Raw genomic sequence first — 23,335 nt, forward strand, 5'->3', positions numbered from 1 at the left:
CGGAATAGTTTCAAAAGCCAATGACAAGGTTTTCCCCGCCCCCTTATTAGCATCTATGTCTTACTGGTCGTACTGGTGACCCTTTTAAACCAAAGTTGACTACATGTGCTATTGTACTTTGTGAGTACTAGTAGAGTTTAACTATGGTTGATATCACTGGTATCATATTTATGCTCAAACCTTCACTAAAATAATTGGTCTAAAGTTGAAGAACATTATGGATTAACAAACAATATTACATTTTTTAATTAATTAATGTAAATTCAACAAATGCAGAGAAAAATGCAACGATGCAGGTAAAACTCTTTTGTAATGGCTTTATTTAGGAATAAATATATATATAAAAAAAGTCAAAGACAATTACAAATACTGGGTGTAAAAAAAAAAAGACTTTAAGAATTATTTACAATGTTTGCACACAGCTGAATTAATGTATACATAGTATACAGGACAGCCCATGTGGGTCATTGGGTTCTTTTGCTGTACAGAGTGCAAAAGCAGATAAAAAAACAACGTGAACATAATAACACTGGGTTCATCCTGGAGTTTAAAGGGGAAATGTTGACGCTCCCCAACATGGCTTCACTGACTGACCTTTACAAATGAAGGGCGTGTTTCCTTTTTACTGTTCAGCAAGTTCAACTCAGCAAACTGATCATTCTGTATGTGTTGGAGGTGATTTCATCCTTCAGACGTCACCCAGCCTGTTGGATCCAAGGCTACGTTCACACCGCCGGCCAATACCTCCCGAATCCGACGTTTTTTACCCATATCTGATCTATTAAAGTCAGTTTGAACAGCAAAATAATCCCACCAAGGCCACTTTCATATGTGCACGTATCTAATATTTTCCAAAGCAAAGCCGTCTGAATGATCAGCTCGCATTTATCCGACCTCTACATCACTGAAATGAGATAAACGTCACAATTCTGCGTCCCAGGAGAAAAAAACAAGAGTTTACAAGAACAATCAGAGATCGCAAACCTCTGCCAAGAGTCAAATCTCCTCTTTTCCAGATATTCTCAGTTATCTGGATCAATAATCTTGATCAAGGTACATCATCATTCACACTTTAAGGCTTGGAACAAACTTATGTCCCCATTAATAATCATACAGCAGGTCACAATGTATTTGGCAGCCATCTTAGTTTTAGTCATTTCAAAATGTGATAGTTTTAGTCCAGTTTTAGTTTGACAAAAACTCAAAAATAAGGGCGTAAGTGAAATTCTGCGATATATCAAGATATTTCGCTGCGCAATTTTCGTATCAATCCAAATAATTTTCAAATCCATTTTTAAAAAAAAAAAACATTTAATTGCGCTAACATGCATAGCACGTATACACCCGGTCACTAGGTGTCAGTGAACGCACCATCAGACACTTTTATAGATGTATGTGGTTACCTTTTTAAAATAATTTAAGAATTTAACAGAATCAGAATCTGTTGTAGATGCAAAAGGCAAACTTTTTGGAAGAATTTGATAAACATTCCACTGATTTTTGCTTCTTCTCACAAGTTTAGATATACAGTATATATATATATATATATATATATATATATATCACTTTTCTGTGTCCTCATGAGTTCTTTTTTCTTCTAGGGGGCGTGGCCAGCCTGACTAAACTGTCAAGTTGGCCACGACCAGAAATAACACATAAAGACACATCAAAGCACTCAGCAGATACCTCTGAGGAAGACTGACTGTTGACAGTCGAAACATCAAAGTACATTTTCTGAAAAAAGTTGTCTAAATAAATGAAACCTTAACATATTATTTCAAAAAAGAAGACAAAATGAACTTAATAGAATTGATCCAGTATCAGTAAATGCAAAATGCAATGGAATCTTCCATGGCCACATGACCTAAGGTCTATCTTTGGTGAAAATTTTGTAAAAAAATATGTGAAGTACCGTACTTATGATGTAATCCTGCTAAAGGCCAAACAAACAAATAAATAAATGTTGATGAAATATGAAACTATAAACTGCTAGAACACAAATACAAACTGTGCACTGAGACCTGCTGTCTGAACGTAGCCTCATTGTTGGCGCTCCATCATCTTTCCTGTTCCTGTGATGGAGTCTGGGACATGGACACTGTGAGAACCAATGGAAACCAATGGAAACCAATAGGAACCAATAAGAACCAATGGGAACCAATAGGAACCAATGGGACGTTAGATCCTAGCGTCACTAGCACGCTCTCAGGTTACAGAAGTCCAGCTCCTGTGGTTTCCTGAGCCCAGAGCATTGGTCCCTGTGCAGGATCAGTTCCGTGTGTGTGCAGTGCAGCGCTCGCCTCTTGAATCCTTTCCCACAGCTCCTGGAGCAGGACGACCACGCCCCCACATGCCACTGGGGGCAGGGCTTCCCACACGCCCTAGTCTCTGCTGGTCTCTGAGAGGCGTCACAGTCCAGCCCCGGCTTCCCGTCCGGCCTCAGACACTGCACCGCCCTCGTCTGGACCCCCTCCCCACAGGAGGCGGAGCACGCGTCCCAGTTCATAAAAATCCACTTGGGTGTGCTAGAGTCCTCCTTGTCGTAGGACGCCTTCAGCGCGTCGTTGTCGTCGTCCTCTTTGTCCTCGTCCAGGACGCTGTTGTGTGACGTCATGCGCGCCTCCTTCTTCAGAGCCTTGTCCTCTTTGCTGGGGCGGGGCATGTAGAAGGAGTAGCGTATGCGCGGCGGCGTTAGCTTGCCCGCACACAGCACCTCTATGGTCAGAGTTTCTCCCAGAGGTTTGACGCCGTGCAGCGTCTCTGATTGGCCGGTGGTCCCGCTGTATCGCAGCAGGCTGCCCTTCACCAACACGTCCCTCTCCCCCGCAGACACGATGTAGTTCCCGTTGAGCAGGTAGTGGCCGGCCGTGTTCTTCACTGCCAGGAAGTTGTCGTCGCTCCTCATTCCTCTGTAGCCGCGCTGACGGATGTCGATGTTCGCTGATCCAGCCGGGAGCAGGACCACAAAGTTATAGCCGTGCCTGCAGATAGAAAACACACACCAGAGCTTGTAAAACGCCAGGAATACGGTGTAGATTAGAGGACATGCTCAGGTCTCAGAGTGAAGTATCAGGTATCAGGAAAAGCTGTTTTTATTTATTAGACCAAACGGACTCATGACTCAGCAAAACCTCCGTCAAATGACACGGCCTCCGGCTTCAAAATAAAAGTCGTCAAACCCAACGGAGACATCACAAAGAGCCGTCTGCTCCAGGAGCAGGACACAGACAGTGGGCACAGGGCGCTGAGACAGAAGCCCCAGTCCAGACGCTATTCACTAAGACAATAAAGGACCACTGCAGCTGTAGTGTTATCCAGAATGTTGTTACGTGTGTTACCACTAGGGGCAGACCATGCATAGAGTGTGCGTGTGTACTGCAGGAAAAGGACAGGAGTGTAGAAGGTATGTGTGGCAGCCATGATAATAAAGAGGCTCCGTGTTCACCCAAAGCAGCGTCTTTGTTTGTAAAAGAACCCAACACAACAGCAGCCACGGCCCATCATGGCCCCCAGTGCAGAGGAAGCACTGGGATAGTAATCCTAAAAGATAAAACAACATAAAAGAACAATCCGAAAAATGATAAAAACAACATTAAAAAAACAATCCTAAAACAACATAAACAAAAAGACATAGTCATCAACATCCCCCGCCAAAAATAAAAAAAATGGAACAAATAATTGTGCGCTTCTCATTTTCAAACTCCATCAAGCTATTGATACCTTGAAGCCACACACGGTATTTAGTTATCGTATCTTAAACAGTTTTTTAAGAAAAAAAATTAACGCGGAGAGACAGACGCATAGACGGACGTAGCTCAGACCTATATCCCACTTCCACACTTTGTGGCGGGAGATAAAAAAATACCACTATACAAAAAGTCTGCTAGCTTAATGCTACTACGGCAACAGTGTTAGGTCAAAACACACAAACTCACCCAGAGGAAAGAAAAAGGAAACAAGGGCAATAACTCCGTAAAAAAATTATTTCGCGTTTCTCATTTTCGAACTCCATCAAGGTATTGATACCCTGAAGCCACACACCCAATTTGGTTATCGAATCTTAAACAGTTTTTAAGAAAATCAGTCTACTTTAATGCGGACAGACAGACGCACGGAGCTCAAACCTACAACCCACTTCCACACTTTGTGGCGTGAGATAAAAAAATACCACTCTACAAAAAGTCTGCTAGCTTAATGCTATCTTCTATGGGAAAACCCATATATATGCTAATGCTAACATTAGCATAAAGTAACGATCCTTAATCTATAAAAACATAAAAGAAAACAATCCTAAAATGAATAAATAATTAGCTAAAAGCTAAATGAAACAAGTCTGAGACCACGTCATTTGACGGCGTTTCATCTGACTGAGCTTTTGCTGAGTCGTGAGTTTGTTTGGCCTGACCAATGACAGAGGTTTTCCTGATACCTCACTCTGAGACCTGAGGATGTCGTCTAACCTACACCGTACGGGAAAGATGATGAACGTGTCAGTGTCACTCACATCGGTTTGGTGAACAAACCCGAAACCTTCTTACAGCCTTTGTTGTCGCCTCCACAAATCCCACATTTATCAAACTTCTTAGTGGAGCCGATCTTCCCGTCACAGCCGGCCTTGATGCATTTCCCTTGGACACAAACTCCTGTGGAGTCTGGAGAGCACGGAGTCCCATCCACAACCTGAGGCGTTAAACACATACTGCACTGTTATCATCACACACACACATTAACACACACTGATTCATAACAGGGAGAAATGTTACAAAATACTGTTTATAGACAAACAATCCGTCCAAATATTCACACAAATGAGTCCAATGTGTCGGAAAATATCAGCTGTAGTTGTGTGTAAACGCACAAAATTAAAAAAAGACTATATACAAAAATACACAAAAGATTAAAAAACACAACAAATGAAATCTACAAAATGTTTCATTAACATACAAATCTAACGTAAAAACACAAAATAACAACAAAAATCTAAAAGTTGACCACAAAAACACACACAAAGAACAGAAAATACAAAAATACACAAAAATGACCCCAATAACACAAAACAACTGCAAAAAATACACACATAAAAATAATTTAAAAAAACACAATTACAACAAAAATATGCAAAATTATTGTTTTTGGAGTGTATTTTTGTTGTCATTTTGTATATATTTTTTTGTCATAATGTGTATTTCTCTATGTTTTTGGAGTCATTTTGTGTATTCTTGTTGTTGTTTTGTATGTTTTTGTTGTTGTTTTATGTATTTTTCAGTCTTTGTGTGTTTTTTGAGTCATTTTATGTATTTATGTAGTCGTTTTATATATTTTTCTGTTTTTTCCTTTTGTGTATTTTTGTTGTCGTTTTGTATATATTTGTGTTTTTGGAGTCATTTTGTATATTTTTTTGTCTTAATGAGTATTTTTGAAAGTTTTTGGAGTCATTTTGTATATTTTTGTTGTCGTTTTGTATATATTTGTGTTTCTGGAGTCATTTTATGTATGTTTGTGGTCGTTTAGCAAATGTTTCCATCATTTCTGCCATGAGATGAATTCTTTGGTGCTATATACAGTAAATAAGTAAAGTTGATATGTCCTCACCTTGGGAGCCAGGACGTAGAAGTATCCGGTTCCGTTGCCTCTACAGATGAGCTTACATCTGTCTTCAGGAGACACTCCAGAGTACTTGGGCACCCACACGGCCGAGTGGTGGATGTGGTTGGAGTTGAACCTCTCGCCGCTCGTCTCACATTGCTCCTCGCGGTAGGTCTTACCTGCACAGAGCACAGGGAGGGAGGGGTCAGAGGTCAGAGGTGGAGCCGCCTCAGGGGGAGAGCTGTGATTGGTTCCTACCGTTGTCAGGGCAGCGGTGCAGGTTGCAGGAGCGGTATTTGACCCGCACCCCCTGGCAGTATTTGCCCCCGTTGGATGGGAGGGGGTTGTTACATTCTCTCCTGGACAGCTGGACTCCGCCCCCACAGGTACGAGAGCAGGAGCCGAAGAGATCCCACCTGCCCCAGCGCCCATCCACCTGGGAACGCACATCAATTACAATGTTTAATTACAATTACGTCTTCAATTATCCATGTTCAATTAATAAATAACCCCATAAAATGTATCCTTCATCTTGTGTCAGCTTTCTGTTAGCATCTGTCTCTCTATGAGAGAAAAATAAACAAAATGACAACAAAAATGCATAAAATGACGTAAACAAAAACTTACAAAATGAGTGAAAAATATACAAAATGACAAAAAAAAAAACCCAAACAAAATGACAAGAAAATGCACAAAATGACAACAAAAAAGGCACAAACATAACCTTCCTCTTGTGTTAGCTTTCTGTTAGCATCTCTTATGATAATGGCTCAGTTTGTCTTAAACCAGCTGTAAAATACACAAAATATATGATTTATCTTCTAATTTGTTTCTCATCTCTTGGTTACATTGTTAGGCTTCATAACCAATGACAATATTGGTATTAATATTTTTCGTAGTCATTTTGTGTATTTTTTTTTTTTTTTTTTTTTTTATGCTTTTGGAGTCTTTATTTAATTTAAATTTTTTGGAGTAATTTCTGTTTTCTTTTTTGGGTCGTTTTGACAAATTTTCTGTCACTCTGGGAATACCTTAGTCGTCATTATGCGCGTTGTTTTTTTTGTGTATTTTTCTGTGTGTTTTTGGAGTCATTTTGTGCATTTTTGTTGTTGTTCTGTATATTATTCTGTGTTCATTTGTATTTTTGTATGTTTTTGGAGTAATTCTGTGTATTTTTGTTGTCGTTTTCTGTATTTTTCTGTCTTTATGTGTATTTTTGCTGTTGTCTTTGGAGTCATTTTGTGTATTTCTGTTGTTTTGTATATTTTTGTATGTTTTTGGAGTCTTTTTTCAGTCAGTATACCCCTAGATTTATATTTATATTAAAAATGGTGAAGTGATTCATAAGAGTAGTGACAGATAAACTTGATATGAAACATATTCTAATATTTGTTAACTATGTATATGAAAGACATAGAACTGTAACATGTTTCCACAGGTATTTTTTTAAAAGTAGAATTTCCATGTCAATTACAAAGTCAATTACAATTGAATTTAATTACAACAGCAAGAGGTTTTCTCAATTACGATTACAATTACTGTAATTAATGATCAATTACACAACTATAATTCTCACCCGTGCACTCTGCAGCTGCTGGTCCACACAAACGCCCTGCTGGCACACCTGTCCCAGCGCGTCCCCACAGCGGGTGCCGTCGGCCCAGGGGAAGTGTCGCGTCATGCACACCAGATGTCCGGCGGACTTCCCCGTGCACCACAGACGACCGCACGGCGGCTGCATGAAGGGACACGGCTTGGATTCTTCTCCAAACGCCAGCTGACATTGACGCTCCAGGTCGTACGTAGAACCAGGAAGTTCAGCGGGAAGCACCAGAGGTTTCTGAGGCTGGTCCAGCAAACAGTCGCCTGGAACAGAACCACAGAAGAAGAAAGAAGATTTATCAATAAATGAGGAGAATTTAATCAAACTGTAACTCTGTCTGTGTTGATTCTTTAGTTTCTAATTCATAATGACTTACTACCATTACAGAAGAGATGGACAACTTTAATCAGAGGGGGCGGGGCCACAAACATGTGACTGTATCTGATCTAAGGGTCACATGATCAACGTTCATGTCAGCGTTAGAATAATGACCAATCAGAGCTTTAACACAGGAAACAACAAAGAGTTTTGTCTATTTTTTGTATTTTCTGTTAATTATGTCTATATTTTGTTACCAATTTATGTGTTTTTGAAGTCATTTTGTGTATGTGTGTTGCCATTTTGTGTGGTTTTGATTCATTTTGTGTATATTTTGGGATTCATGGGTTTTTTGTGTCTGTTGTTTTGTGTTTCTTTGGAGTCATTTTGAGTGTTTCAGTTGATTTGTTGTCTTTTTTCTGTATTGTAAATCTTTCATTCATTTCATGTATAATTTCTGTCATTTTGTGAATTTTTTTTCAGTAAAGGTTTATGTTTTTTGGAGTCATTTTGTGTATTTCAGTTTGTTTCTTTGCTTTTGGAGTCATTTTAGTTAGTTTTTCCACCATTTTCAGTTAATCTTTGTGTATTTTGTGCATCATAATATTTGCTGTCATTTTGTGTCCCGTTGTTGTCTTTTTTTATATTTTTCAGTAATTGTAGTGAAAAATTATAGTTTTGTATAGTTTGGTTGATAATTTGTGTATTTTTTTTCTGTAATTCTCTTTGTTTTTACAGTCATTTTGTGTTTTTTACTTGTTTTCTCAGCTTTTGGAGTCATTTTTGTAAATTTTGCTGTACATTTTTCCATCTTTTCTGTTATTGTTTGTGTTTTTGGTTTATCTCGTGTATTTTTGTCCCTTTTGTTGTCTTTTTGCATATTTTTGTTGATGTTTTGTATAATTATCAGTTAGTGTTGTGTGTAATTATTGTTTTTGATATTTTGTGTTTATTTCCTGTAACTTTGTTGGTTTTTTTGAGTCTTTTCTGTCTAATTTTCTTGACCTTTTGGCAAATCTTCAATTGTTTTTGTGTTTAATTATTATTTTGTTTATTTTTGTTGTCCTTTGAGTCAATTTGTGTGGGTTTTGGGGGCCACCCAAAAATATGAATTAATTTGAGCTCCAAGAGGAGAGAGATTTACTCTGTTTCTCATGCCATAGTCATGAAGCTGATAAAAATATATTTATTTTCTACGTTCTTACATTAAAAACCCTTGAAATGCTCCTCAGTGTGTGTGGTTGGTCTAAAGTGCAGTGGGAGAAACTGTTGCTATAACTGTGAAGTGTTTATGTGGTGGCTGTAATAACGAGGCTATAATGTGTTTTACGTTTGCTACAGAAAAAAGAAAAGAAAAAAAAGCAGCTTCAGCTCTTTTTTCCGACTATTGTTGCATGTTTGAGTCACTGTGAGCGTTGGACGTGTAGCCACATGTTTCTGCTCCTCCCGATGCTTTTAGAAGCTGCAGGATTTATGACAAAAGGTCCACGTTGGAGCACTTTAACATGGAACCCCCCCCCCACACACACACACACACACACACAGCCTCTCCCTGGCTTTTAAAGTGACAGATAGTCGGTCTATTTAGAGTCAACCTGCATGCGAAACACTGGGCAGATCAGCGCCCCAGTCCATACCCCAGTTGTGGGGACGCTCCCTAACGCTAACGCTAACCCTGTAATTAGAGGCAGATGTTTTAACATCAGGCCTCAGCGTTTGCTTCAGGCCACGTCCTGCCTGTGGCCTGTTTGGCAAACAAGCAGCATCCCAATGAGTGAATTTCCTCTGGAGTAATTCTCTCCTGCCTATAAACACGGCTCTGTGAACGCACAGCAGGTCGTTGCACCACGTTAGCAACAGGCGGCCCTCCGTCTAATTTTGTCTGACCGCCACAAAGTAAATGCACAAATAGTATCCAAAAACACACAAAGCATCAACGAACGCAAAATGATTCTAAGAATCACACAAAATGACAGAAAAATATAAAAAATGGCAACAATTATACACAAAAGAATCCAAAAACACACAAAACAGCAACAAATTTATACTTAATTAATACAAAAACACAGAAAACGGCAAAAAACAAAATACAATAAGACTCCAAAAACACACACAATGGCAACAAATGTACACAAAATGAATGAAAAACACATAAAAAAATCAACGGACATACAAAAATTTACTTTAAAGAGTCACAAAAGGTAACTAACATAAACAAAATATCTCCAAAAAACACAAAACACAAACAAAACTTTACAAAATTACTCTAAAAACACACAAAACATCGACAAACATACACAAAATTACTTCAAAAACACACAAAACAAACGTACACAAAATGACTCCTAAAACACAACACAAAAACAGAAATTTACAAAAAAGACTCCAAAACACACAAAACTGCAACAAATGCGCAAAAAAGGAATCTTAAAGCACACAAAATGACTCCAAAAACCACACAAAATGACAGAGAAATATGGAAAATAGCAACAAATATACACAAAAAGAATCCAAAAACACACAAAACAGCAGCAAAAATATACAAAATTAATCAAAAATATACAAAATTAATCAAAAATATATAAAATTAATCAAAAATACACAAAATGGCAACAAATATACATAAAATGCAGAAACGGCAACAAAAATACAAAAAAGACTCCAAGAACACACAAAATGGCACCAAAATTCACATAAATGACAGAAAAGCCACATACATAGACACAACCCATTTGTTTGTTTCCTGAATTAATGATCTGGTCATTATTCTAATGCTGACATAAATGTTGATCATGTGACCCTCAGATCAGATACAATCACAGTTTTGTGGCCACGCTGTGATAAATGTTGTCCATCTCTGATTTAGATTCAGACAAACTTGAATTTCATTTGCAAACATGTTTTTAAATGTGGGAGAAAACTCCTTCCAGAACATTATTATTATTATCATTATTATTATTATTTTGTGTTTCACAGTGAGGTGCTCACCATGCCCACCGTCCAGGAACTCCGTGATGATGGCGGCGCTGCAGGGCGACCAGGGGCTGGTGCGGTTGATCTGAATGAGTGTGGGGGACATCATGTGGTGACTCTGGAGCTTCCCAAACACGTCCTCGCACGCCTTCACGTCGTCGTGTGGCATACTCAACACGTGTCCTGTTCAACACAACCACAGCTGTGAGTACTTCTATCTGCCTTAATGATAAAGAGTGTGTGGACTGACCCAGCTCATGAGCAGTGGTGAAAGCCGAAGGTAAACCGTCGTCCTCGATCACAGAGCAGCTCCTCTCTGGGTCACACATGGTGCCAACGTCGGCCATGCCCAGAGTGTCACAGGTGGAGGCTCCACACAGGTCCTGGAAACCACATCATCATCTTCAGCCAATGAGAATGAGCGGCAAAGACACGTCATCCACACACGTTCACAACCTCCTCCACTCGTCACTTTGTAGATTTAGGCAAAACTTGGACCACGTGTCTGCCCATGTTTACAAAAAGCACTTTGGTGTCTAAAAAAAACTGTTTTTAATGCAAGTTTTAATGTGACTTTAGGCCAAGGCATGTAGTCAGTGGCCAAGATGACAACTAAAACACACAAAACAGCAACAAAAATAAAGAAATATGTGAAAAAAGTGCTCAGAAAAAAAATGGCAATATATATATATATATATATACAAATGATTCCAGGAATACACAAAACAGCAAGAATAGTGCACAAAATGAATAAAAAAAAACACACAAACCCACAACTAAAACACAAAAAGTGATTCCACAAACACACAAAACTACACAAAATGACTCCAAAAACATGCAAAACAACAAGAAATATGCAACAAATTACTCAGAAAAGGCAATATATGTACACAAATGATTCCAAGATTACACCAAATGGCAAAAATTTAAATATGCACAAAATGACTTAAAAAGAAACCACTCAAAAGTACATAAAATTATTTTTAAAAAACACACACACACAAACCCGCAACAAAAATACACAAAATGACTCCAACAACACATAAAAAGTTCAGTAATCACTTTCTCTGAGCCATAATTTATTTAATAAAACACCTTAACAACAAAACAAGCTGAATGTGAGTGAAAAGATGAACATTCCTCCAAACGGGAAGCACAGGATTGCTAATGTCATAATATTTACATTCATATTTATACTGGATTGGAAAATCTTTCTTTCACAGATCTTTGAACAATAATTCCATCAGAATTAGGTCAACTGATCGACTTGGCTCGTAAAGAACGTTCAATCTTTTTTTTTCGTGGTGAAAATTGCCTCTGATTGCTCTCAGTGTTTATTTTGGATCTTTTTGTCCGTTGGCGCTCTGGGTTTGTGTCCACTGAGATCCAAAGTAAATAGAAGAATCTGGAACGATTCACAAAGGGTTTCATCACATCATCAATAAATATTAAGAGAACAAGCTCCACTGGTTGCTCACAATACGTCCAACACTAATATCACCTCTGATCTGCTGCTTGTTTTTACATAATCTAGTCCAGTGCTTCTCAACCCTTTCAGCCAGCGACCCATCAAAATAAAAGTTCCAGAGACCAAGAAGTTTATTTTTATTTGTGCCGCCATAGTATATAGTCATCCTAAAGATGTAAATCATTGTTTTAATCAGAAATAAAATGGGTTAAAAGTGACCAAGAACAGACAAAAGACAAAAAATATGCACAAAATGACTCTAAAAACACACAAAATGGCAACAAACATACACTGTGACCTCACAAATGCAAAAAAGGCATCAAAAACATTAAAAAGAATTTAAAAAAAACACACAAAACACCAACAAATGTATTCAAAATTAATCCAAAAACACACAAAACGGTAACACATTTATACAAAATTAATCTAAATACACACAAAACAGCACACAAGACTCCAAAAATAACAATGGCAACAAATTTACATAAAATTAATCCAAAAAAACAGAAAAAGCTGACAGTTGAAACATGTCAGGTGAATAAATAAATGAAACCTTAACATATTCAAAAACATCACCTTGTTTCCAGACCAAAGATATTTACTTATTAGAGTTTTACCAAAAAAAGAAACACACACACTTGTAATTTTCAGTCATATTATCTTTTTTCTAGCGCAGACAAACAAATTTAATGATTTTTTAATTTTTTTAGAGAAACCAATAAGTTGTATTTCCACATGTTTTGTGTTGAGGACAAACCTTGGTCTGTGACGTGTGACGTCGTTCCCAATCCTAACATTTCCAGACTTTTCCACATTGACCTATTTCTCTACCACAGCCCAATCTTAGCACGTTGAACCTCCTAATCAGCGGCCACTAAGCCCCGCCCACCTGCCCACCGCCGCATGGTTCCACGTCAGACCTTTGAATAGAACCATAAAACCCAGGGAAGACCTGGAGAACTATGACCAATCATTCCTAGAATCAACCACGATTGTTGCCTGATGCAAATTCAGAGCAGATGTGCTCACGTCGTTGGATGAAAGAACCAACAATGTCCACGGGTTCCTTCTCTTCTACTGCTATGACCTACTTCTCCACGTCTCTGCCTTTAACTCTTAACAAGTCCAACACTGACCTGAGCTCACAAGTATTTATCATTTCCATGCTTTTCCCTCCTGTATGCTCACAGTATAACACACTATACATTTTATACAGATGTTGGAAATGTGTCAAACAAACGCCGAAAAACCAAAACTGATTCTGCAAATATTCGTCCATCTCTAGCATATTATTATAGCTGTGGATTTCTCTGGTGTGAAGTTCTGACCTTTAGTCTTTATCTTCAGGCATGTGTGAAGGACTTTCACCAGAAAACTGAGAATAAAATAAATGGTTAAAGTGAGTTACTGAGCAGGTGAAAACTGTTTGTGCATCTCTGCATGAAGCAGAACATTTTTAAGATGAAATTATCAGAATCAGAAATGTTTTTAATGGCCATGTACAGTTTTAAGGACAGTACAAGGAATTTGTCTTGGTAGTTGGTGCACAAAACAAACAACAACAACAAAAAAAAATAAAGAAAAAAAACAAAGAACAACCCAGCAACAATAATAATAATAATAATGATAAATATAAAGGATGAGGGATAAATAAAGGATAGATAGAAAATAAAGGATAAATATAAATATATATATATATATATATATATATATATATATATATATACAGTGCAGCAGATAATGTCATCATGGAGGTGGTGATCGGGTGGGGGGTTCAGTGGGTGACTTGGGGTGTGTTCATGTGGATGGTGGCAGAGGGAAAGAAGCTGTTTTTGTGTCTGGAGGTTCTGGTCCTGATGGACCGAAACCTCCTACCAGAAGGGAGAGATTGAAACAGTTTATGACCGGGGTGGGAGGGGTCGGCCACAATCTTTCCTGCACGCCTCAAAATCCTGGAGGCGTACAGGTCCTGGAGGGAGGGCAGATTGCAGCCGATGACCTTCTCTGCAGAGTGGATGATACGCTGCAGTCTGGCCTTGTCCTTGGCCGTAGCTGCAGCGTACCAGATGGTGATGGAGGAGCAGAGGATGGACTGGATGATGGAGCTGTAGAAGTTCACCATCATCTTTGTTGGCAGACTGAACTTCTCCAGCTGTCACAGGAAGTACATCCTCTGCTGAGCTTTTTTGATGATGGAGCTGATGTTCAGCTCCCACTTGAGGTCCTGAGTGATGATAGTCCCCAGGAAGCAGAAGTACTCCACAGAGCTCACTGTAGAGTCTCCCAGGGTGAGGGGGGTGAGGGGGGCTGGGTTCTTCCTGAAGTCTGCTATCATCTCCACTGTCTTTAAAGCGTTGAGCTCCAGGTTGTTCTGGCTGCACCAGGACACCAGCCGGTCTGTCTCCCACCTGTAGTCAGACTCGTCTCCATCAGAGATGAGACGATGATGGTCGTGTCGTCTGCAAACTTCAGGAGTTTGACCGACTGGTGAGAGGAGGTGCAGCTGTTGGTGTACAGGGAGAAGATCAGAGGAGAAAGAACACAGCCCTGAGGAGATCCAGTGCTGATGGTCCTGGAGCAGAGATGGTTTTTCCCAGCTTCACGTGCTGCTTCCTGTCAGACAGGAAGTCTGTGATCCACTTGCAGGTGGAGTCTGGCACGTTCAGCTGGGAAAGCTTGTCCTGAAGGAGAGCTGGGATTATTGTATTAAAAGCAGAGCTGAAGTCCACAAACATAATCCTGGCGTAGGAGCCTGGGGAGTCCAGGTGCTGGAGGATGAAGTGGAGAGCCAGGTTTACAGCATCGTCTACAGACCTGTTGGATCTATAAGCAAACTGCAGGGGGTCCAGGTGGGGGTCGGTGATGTCCTTGATGTGGGAGAGCATGAGGCGTTCAAAGGACTTCATGACCACAGATGTCAGAGCGATGGGTCTGTAGTCATTAAGTCCTGTGATCCTCAGCTTTTTAGGGACAGGAACGATGGTGGAGGCCTTAAAACAGGCTGGTACGGTGCATGTCTCCAGTGAGGTGTTAAAAATGTCTGTGAACACTGGAGACAGCTGATCAGCACAGTGCTTTAAGGTGGAAGGAGAGACAGAGTCCGGTCCACAAGCCTTACGGGGGTTTTGTCTCCTGAAAAGTCTATTTACATCTCTCTCTTTGATGGAGAAAGGTGTCTCTGTGGGGGGGAGGAGGGGGGGAAGATAGGGGAGAGAGCCTCTGGAAGCAGCTGTGGTGAGACTGTAGCTTTGATGTGGGGGGTGAAGGTGTTGGAGTGAGGCTGGTCAGAGGTGTGAGGGGGGTTGGAGTCAGGTCTGTCCCATTGTCTGTCAAATCTACAATAGAACTTATTCAGACTGTTGGCCAGGCAGAGGTCGTTAGCAGCAGCAGGGGCTCTGGGCTTGTAGTTTGTCATTTGCCTGAGCCCTCTCCAGACAGAAGCCGAGTCATTCGCAGAGAACTGATGTTGTAGCATTTCTGAGTACAAATGTTTGGCTTTTCTCACCTCCTTTCCAAACGTGTACTTCGACTCTCTGTACCTGACTCTGTCTCCACTCCTGAAAGCGACCTCTTTGTCTGTCCTCAGCCCTCTGAGCTTAGCTGTGAACCAGGGTTTGTCATTGTTATAACTCACCCTGGTCTTTGATGGAATGCCTCACAGAAGCTGATGTAGGACGTCACAGTGTCTGTAAACTCATCCAGAGAACTGTACGCAGACCTGAAAACATCCCAGTCAGTCCAGTCCAAACACTGCTTCACTGGTCACCTGTGGTGAAGATTCCTTCACCACAGGTTTACAGAGCTTCAGCCTCTGTCTGTATGAAGGAATCAGTTGGACCATCACATGGTCCGATAGGCCCAGTGCAGCACGGGAAACGGCGTGATAAGCACTGCTTAGTGTGGTGTAACAGTGATCCAGTGTCTTCTCCTCTCTGGTCGGACATTTAATTAATTGTCTATATTTGGGGAGATGGTGTGAGAGGTTACCTTTATTAAAGTCACCAAGCACAATGATAAAAGAGTCCGGGTAGGTCCGCCCCATGCACAGGATCTGGTCGGCGAGTGTGCGCTGTGCCTCGCGCACATCAGCTGACGGTGTGATGTACACACCAACCAGGATGAATGAAGCGAACTCACGGGGAGAATAGAAGGGTTTGCTGTTGATAATCAAGGATTCCAGGTGAGGAGAGCAGTGCTGGAGGATCACTGTCACGTCGTTACACCAGTTGCTGTTCACATAAAAGCAGATTCCTCCACCTTTCTTCTTCCCGGTGAGCTCCGCGTCTCGGTCCGCTCTGTGAAGTTGGAAGCCGGCCAACTGCAGCGCAGAGTCCGGTACCGCTCCACACAGCCACGTTTCCGTGAAGCACAGAACAGAAGATGAGGAGAAGTCTCTGTTTCTACCCAACAGCAGCTGGAGTTCGTCCACTTTGTTACACAGTGAGCGCACGTTAGAGAGGAATATCCCCGGTAACGGTGTGCGTCGGCTGCGCTGGCGGAGGCGCACAAGCGCACCAGCTCTTTTTCCTCTCCGGCGCTTCACTGCGTGAGCAAAGGTGAGCGAACCTTTGAGTAAAATGTCCAGTAAATCCACAGAGGAAGCGATAAAAGTGGGAAATAAATCTTTGGGGATTATTGCCCTGACGTTCAAGAGCTCTTCTCTTGAATAAGAGCAGCCAGTTGCGGATTTTAAGACAAAAACAAGACAAAAAAGTGCGCACCAACACACCACAGCAGCCATCCGCGGCGCCATCTTGCCATCTTGTGATGGCAAATATGGAAAATAAATCCACATAATAGATTGTTTACTAAATATATTTACATTAGGGCTGGGACTTTATCGCATTTTCGCTCTCCAAACAGTGCAGAACCATTCCCATTACATGAGTTCCTGGTATACCCATAAAACTGATGCACAGACCACAACACACACAAAAAACAGGAAAACCAGCAAAGTTTAAATAAAAACACTGGATGTAAAACTGTGTGAAAATTGTTAGAGTTTGTGGATCAGCGGAGCTCTGCTAGCCTCAGCTAGCACCTCAATGCTAACATGTAGCAGCTAGCACCTCAATGCTACATTGTAGCAGCTAGTACCTCAGAGCTAAACATGTAACAGCTAGCCCCTCAATGCTACATTGTAGAAGCTAGTACCTAAATGCTAAACATGTAACAGCTAGCCCCTCAATGCTACATTGTAGCAGCTAGTACCTAAATGCTAAACATGTAACAGCTAGCCCCTAAATGTAACATGTCACAGCTAGCACCTCAATGCTAACATGTAGCATCTAACACCTCAATGCTAAACATGTAGCAGCTAGTACCTCAGTGCTAAACATGTAACAGCTAGCCCCTCAATGCTACATTGTAGCAGCTAGTACCTAAATGCTAAACATGTAACAGCTAGCCCCTAAATGTAACGTCACAGCTAGCACCTCAATGCTAAACATGTAACAGCTAGCCCCTCAATGTAACGTGTTGCAGCTACCACCTCAATGCTAAACATGCAGCAGCTAGCACCTCAATGCTAAACATGTAACAGCTAGCCCCTAAATGTAACGTCACAGCTAGCACCTCAATGCTAAACATGTGGCAGCTAGCATCTCACTGCTAAACATGTAGCAGCTAGCACTTCAATGCTAACATGTGACAGCTAGAACCTCAATGCTAACCATATAGCAGCTAGCACCTCAATGCAAAGTATGTAACATCTAGCACCTCAATGCTAAACATATAGCAGCTAGGCCTTCAATGGTAAACATGTAGCAGCTAGTCCCTCAATGCTACATTGTAGCAGCTAGTACCTCAATGCTAAACATGTAACAGCTAGCCCCTAAATGTAACATGTCACAGATAGCACCTCAATGCTAAACATTAACAGCTAGCCCCTCAATGTAACATGTTGCAGCTACCACCTCAATGCTAAACATGTAACAGCTAGCACCTCAATGCTAAATATGTGACAGCTAGCACCTCAATGCTAAACATGTAGCAGGTAGCACCTCAATGTTAAACATATAACAGCTAGCACCTCAATGCAAAGTATGTAACATCTAGCACCTCAATGCTAAACATATAGCAGCTAGGCCTTCAATGGTAAACATGTAGCAGCTAGTCCCTCAATGCTACATTGTAGCAGCTAGTACCTAAATGCTAAACATGTAACAGCTAGCCCCTAAATGTAACATGTCACAGCTAGCACCTCAATGCTAACATGTAACATCTAACACCTCAATGCTAAACATGTAGCAGCTAGTACCTCAGTGCTAAACATGTAACAGCTAGCCCCTCAATGCTACATTGTAGCAGCTAGTACCTAAATGCTAAACATGTAACAGCTAGCCCCTAAATGTAACGTCACAGCTAGCACCTCAATGCTAAACATGTAACAGCTAGCCCCTCAATGTAACGTGTTGCAGCTACCACCTCAATGCTAAACATGCAGCAGCTAGCACCTCAATGCTAAACATGTAACAGCTAGCCCCTAAATGTAACGTCACAGCTAGCACCTCAATGCTAAACATGTGGCAGCTAGCATCTCACTGCTAAACATGTAGCAGCTAGCACTTCAATGCTAACATGTGACAGCTAGAACCTCAATGCTAACCATATAGCAGCTAGCACCTCAATGCAAAGTATGTAACATCTAGCACCTCAATGCTAAACATATAGCAGCTAGGCCTTCAATGGTAAACATGTAGCAGCTAGTCCCTCAATGCTACATTGTAGCAGCTAGTACCTCAATGCTAAACATGTAACAGCTAGCCCCTAAATGTAACATGTCACAGATAGCACCTCAATGCTAAACATTAACAGCTAGCCCCTCAATGTAACATGTTGCAGCTACCACCTCAATGCTAAACATGTAACAGCTAGCACCTCAATGCTAAATATGTGACAGCTAGCACCTCAATGCTAAACATGTAGCAGGTAGCACCTCAATGTTAAACATATAACAGCTAGCACCTCAATGCAAAGTATGTAACATCTAGCACCTCAATGCTAAACATATAGCAGCTAGGCCTTCAATGGTAAACATGTAGCAGCTAGTCCCTCAATGCTACATTGTAGCAGCTAGTACCTCAATGCTAAACATGTAACAGCTAGCCCCTAAATGTAACATGTCACAGATAGCACCTCAATGCTAAACATTAACAGCTAGCCCCTCAATGTAACATGTTGCAGCTACCACCTCAATGCTAAACATGTAACAGCTAGCACCTCAATGCTAAATATGTGACAGCTAGCACCTCAATGCTAAACATGTAGCAGGTAGCACCTCAATGTTAAACATATAACAGCTAGCACCTCAATGCTAAACATGTAGCAGCTAGCATCTCAATGCTAACATGTAGCAGCAGTATAGGTTATATACCAACATACATTTAAAATGAAAAACTTTGCTTCTCATGTCAAATATTGTTAGGCCATTAATTTAGATTAATTAATTTGAAAGTCTCTAATTAATTAGATTGTTTTTTTAATAGAGTTCCACCACTAATGTATATGTAATATACTGTAGGTTATGGTTTACATTTACGTGTACATGCAATACATGTTGCTATAGTTGGATACTGTGATTATTGTGATGTAAATATGGTGAAGGTGTAATTGAAGGTGTTGAACATCCTGTGCACACTGACAACGTTTACCCCACACTTTGTTTGTCCCACACACTAGAAACAAGAACATCCACACAGCTGCTCTCAGCTAATCTATGAAAAAAAACTCTAAAAAATGGCACCAAACTCCATGTTTGACAATGTCTGGCTGTGAACTGTAGAACATCTGATTAGAGCAGATGTTTACTGCTGATGCTCATTTTTTATTTCTACAGTAGATTATATTAACCTCATTTACTGCAGGTGTGTTTAGTCTGCAAATAAACTCCTATGAAGCCGTTTAAAGAGTCACTGCATGTGTATAAGAAACATCGATGGACGCTCAGAGCAGCTGTGTGAAGATGAAGCAAAACAACCGATTTTATGTGATTGCAGAAAATGGACGGAAAAAAACTGAATTTACATTAGGAAACGTGCTGTTTTGTGACAATATCACATTTACACACTATTTTTCACCTGAAAATGGGTGATTGAATTTCTGTGAAATGTCACAATCCGCACATAATCCAGTTCCAAATCTATTGCTAGGTGTTACGGTTCGACTAGTGATCATGTTATCCTGTGATCACAGAGCTTCATCTGAAGTGTGCGTTAATGTGTTGGTTCAGATTATTATGACTGCATTGAAATGTAAAAACAAGGCCCCGGTACAAATACAGGTTTAACTGATGGTGTATTAGCTGAACTGGTGATCAGTTTACCTGGTGACACGTCACAGAAGAAGCATCCACGCTCTACACAACTTCTTCTCGATATTTCGACTTTATTCCCAACATCATATTTCAACTTATTCACATAGACATTTCAACTTCAATCTCAACATTTTAGAGTTTATTCTCGACATTTTCAACTTTATTCTCGACTTTTTGGCTTTATTCCCAACATTATATTTCAACTTTATTTTCAACTATTTTTGAAATTTCAACATTATTCCAGATAGCGCTGCAACTAACGATTATTTTCATAATTGATTAATCGGTCAATAAATTAATAGATTAATTTATTATCCAGATTTTCATTTAAAAACTGTTTAAGATGATTAAACTGAAATAAAAGTGTCTCTTACGCTCAAAAAATATGCACGCGCACTCAAGTCACACACAAACATTCGTGGTGTGTGCATACACAAACAGCGCACATGCGCAAACACTCGTCATGCACACACACAAACACTCGTGGTGCACACACAAACACTTGTCGTGCGCACACACAAACACTCGTGGTGCGCACACACAAACACTCGTGGTGCACACACACAAACACTCGTGGTGCGCGCACACAAACACTCGTGGTGCGCACACGCAAACACTTGTCGTGCGCACACACAAACACTCGTGATGAGCACACACACAAACACTCGTCATGCACACACACAAAAACTCGTGGTGCGCACACAGACAAACACTCGTGGTGCGCACACAGACAAACACTTGTGATGCGCACACAAATATTCTACTTACACAAACAAACGCGCGCACGCAAGTCACACAAACCTTTCAACTTTAATTTCGACGTTTTCGATTTTATTCTCAACATTTTATTTCATTATTTATTCTCAAAATGTCATCTTGACTTTTCGACTTTTTTCTCTTTATTTCTCTATCAAAATTGGCCCTAATCCTCTTGTGTAGAAGTATAGCCTATATTATTCTGATTATTATTGGTGGTGGTCCAGGTGGTCTCACCTGTCTGGTAAACAGGATGGCCGTGTCCCAGTACTCCGGGTGCTTGTCGCTGTTCTTGTTCATCTTCTTCTGCCAGCTGCAGAAGTTGCGCAGCGTCATCGCCGCGTTTCCGGACACTTTGGGTCCGTTGTCGTCCTCGGTGAGGACCAGGATCTTCACCACGGTGATGCTGATGGAGTTGAGGATGCTGGGGTGCCTGTAGAGCCGCGCTGCCACCGCCATCAGGGTCAGCAGGTAGTGCGTCAGTTCGTCTCCGTGGAACTCCATCATGGACGCGTCCGCCACCAGGAGCGTCTCCACGTGCCGGGGCACGGACGCGAACCGCTTGACGCGGCCCCCGAGCCGCTGGTACTTCTCCAGGGACGGTGGGGGCCGGAAGCCGGCATCGCTCACCGCGCATCGCGGGCTCGAGCCGAGGTCCACGCCGGTCCTGCGCCTCAGGACGTGCGCGCGCTCCGAGCTGTCGTTCCCGGCCGGGCTGAGGAAGTATTCCCAACCTCGGTACCCAAAGGCTCCCCGTGCGCCCCCTCCTCCACAGAGGCTCAGAGCTGCGTACGACAGACGGTCACCATTCACATAACCGGAGTAGAAACAGTGGCTCAGTGCGCGTGCGTCTGCGTCTCCGTGCGCGTGGTACACGGACGCAGAGATGAAGTCCGCGTCCCTGCGCAGGTCGAGCACGAGCTCCTGCTGGAAAGCTTCTATCCTGATCACACGTGCGTCGCGGATCGATTCCACGTCGTTGTCCCAGTCACGTTGATCGATACTCACTCCAGTGGGGAAGCAGAGCTCACTTTCCATGCACGCGCCATGATGCGTAAAGTGTGAGAGGAGCCCAAAGTAGAGGAGGAGGAGGAACATGTCGGTGTTTGCAGAGAACGATGAACGATGCAGTGAGAGGAACAGAAGAGAACAGCAGCTCAGAGCAGAGAACAAACTCCTCCTAGGACACACTATCCCATCCTCCACCTGTGTGTGTGTGTGTGTGTGTGTGTGTGTGTGTGTGTGTGTGTGTGTGTGTGTGTGTGTGTGTGTGTGTGTGTGTGTGTGTGTGTGTGTGTGTGTGTGTGTGTGTGTGTGTGTGTGTGTGTGTTTCCTCTCCCTGCATGCTTGTCATCATCAGCACTAAAAAAGATCCACACTTTATTTAGCTCATTGTATAGATCAATAATTCTTTTCTGTTATTTCTGAATCCAACATTTTGCTCAGAAATAATACTATAAATGTTAATGTAAATTAAAAATGATAGGAACAATTAGTTTAAACTGGCACATAATGTGCATGACAAATGGTTATTGTGGTTAAATTGTCAAATATAAGAATGAAATATGATGGGTAAACATATATATATATATATATATATATATGACATTAGGTGGAAAAAGTGGTGGAAAGGGTTTGAAAAAATGTTTGAAAGTGAAAACATTTGATGACGAAGTTGTAAATTAGAGCGGCCAAAAATGTACAAAAAAGTGGTAAAAAGGGTTCAAAGTGTCAATAGTGGCTTCAAAAAGTAGAAAAAATTAGTTTAAACAAGTAAATAATGGACATTACAAATCGTGAATGTGGTTAAAAAATAAGCATGAAATATGGTGAAAAGAGGTTAAAAGTGACAATAATATATATACAGTATATATAACATATGTGACATTAGGTGGAAAAGTGGTGGAAAGGGTTTATAAGTGCTGAACATGTCTTGAAAGTAGAAAATAATGTGCAGAAAAGTCATTGAAATGTGATGTAGAAGTGATAGAAATGTAGCAAAAAGGCATTAAAGCTGCAATATGTAGAATCGTGAGGCGCTCCACACGCCCCCCTTTCCCTCTTAAAAAACTCACTGGTCTTCTTGGTAACGCTTGCATGCACAACTGTGGAACTCTTTGTGACTGTTTTCTCCATAGAGCAGGGCTGTCCAATTTGGGGCCCGGGGGCCAAAGTTGCCCCGTAAGCGATTGGTTTTGGCCCGCTGCCCATATTTGAATTATTTAAAAAAAAAAAAAAAAAAAAATCCCCCTTTTTCAGCAGTCTTTATGTATTGTCAATATTGGTTTAAAAGTGGTAGAAATGAGGGGTTGGGGTA

At 41.0% G+C, this 23,335-nt stretch overlaps 1 protein-coding gene across 2 annotated transcripts; it reads right to left on the reverse strand.

Annotated features, from left to right (window-relative positions):
- Positions 1-303: 303 nt before the first annotated feature.
- On the reverse strand, positions 304-22,136 carry LOC114475470 (A disintegrin and metalloproteinase with thrombospondin motifs 15-like). 2 transcript variants are annotated; one of them, XM_028466302.1, is made up of 9 exons: positions 21,256-22,136; positions 10,731-10,863; positions 10,496-10,663; positions 7,163-7,452; positions 5,845-6,022; positions 5,593-5,765; positions 4,505-4,680; positions 2,149-2,981; positions 304-2,118 (listed from the first exon to the last, which is right to left on the reverse strand). In XM_028466302.1, the coding sequence occupies exons 1-8, from the start codon at positions 22,114-22,116 to the stop codon at positions 2,195-2,197; spliced, it is 2,766 nt and encodes a 921-aa protein (XP_028322103.1). In that variant the 5' UTR covers positions 22,117-22,136; the 3' UTR covers positions 304-2,118; positions 2,149-2,194. The 2 variants fall into 2 exon arrangements, with proteins under 2 accessions (XP_028322103.1, XP_028322102.1); XM_028466301.1 differs by having other exon boundaries at positions 304-2,981.
- Positions 22,137-23,335: the final 1,199 nt, after the last annotated feature.

The sequence above is a fragment of the Gouania willdenowi genome, chromosome 14, assembly GCF_900634775.1.
Source record: "Gouania willdenowi chromosome 14, fGouWil2.1, whole genome shotgun sequence".
Taxonomy (NCBI): domain Eukaryota; kingdom Metazoa; phylum Chordata; class Actinopteri; order Blenniiformes; family Gobiesocidae; genus Gouania; species Gouania willdenowi.

Excerpts from the sequence above, each read along its gene's own strand:
- LOC114475470 (XM_028466302.1), bottom strand. The coding sequence starts at position 22,116 with ATGTTCCTCCTCCTCCTCTACTTTGGGCTCCTCTCACACTTTACGCAT. Across the intron at positions 10,864-21,255 it reads CCATCCTGTTTACCAGACAG|GACCTGTGTGGAGCCTCCAC; the intron begins GTGAGACCACCT and ends TGTGGTTTCCAG. Across the intron at positions 7,453-10,495 it reads GTTCCTGGACGGTGGGCATG|GCGACTGTTTGCTGGACCAG; the intron begins GTGAGCACCTCA and ends GTTCTGTTCCAG.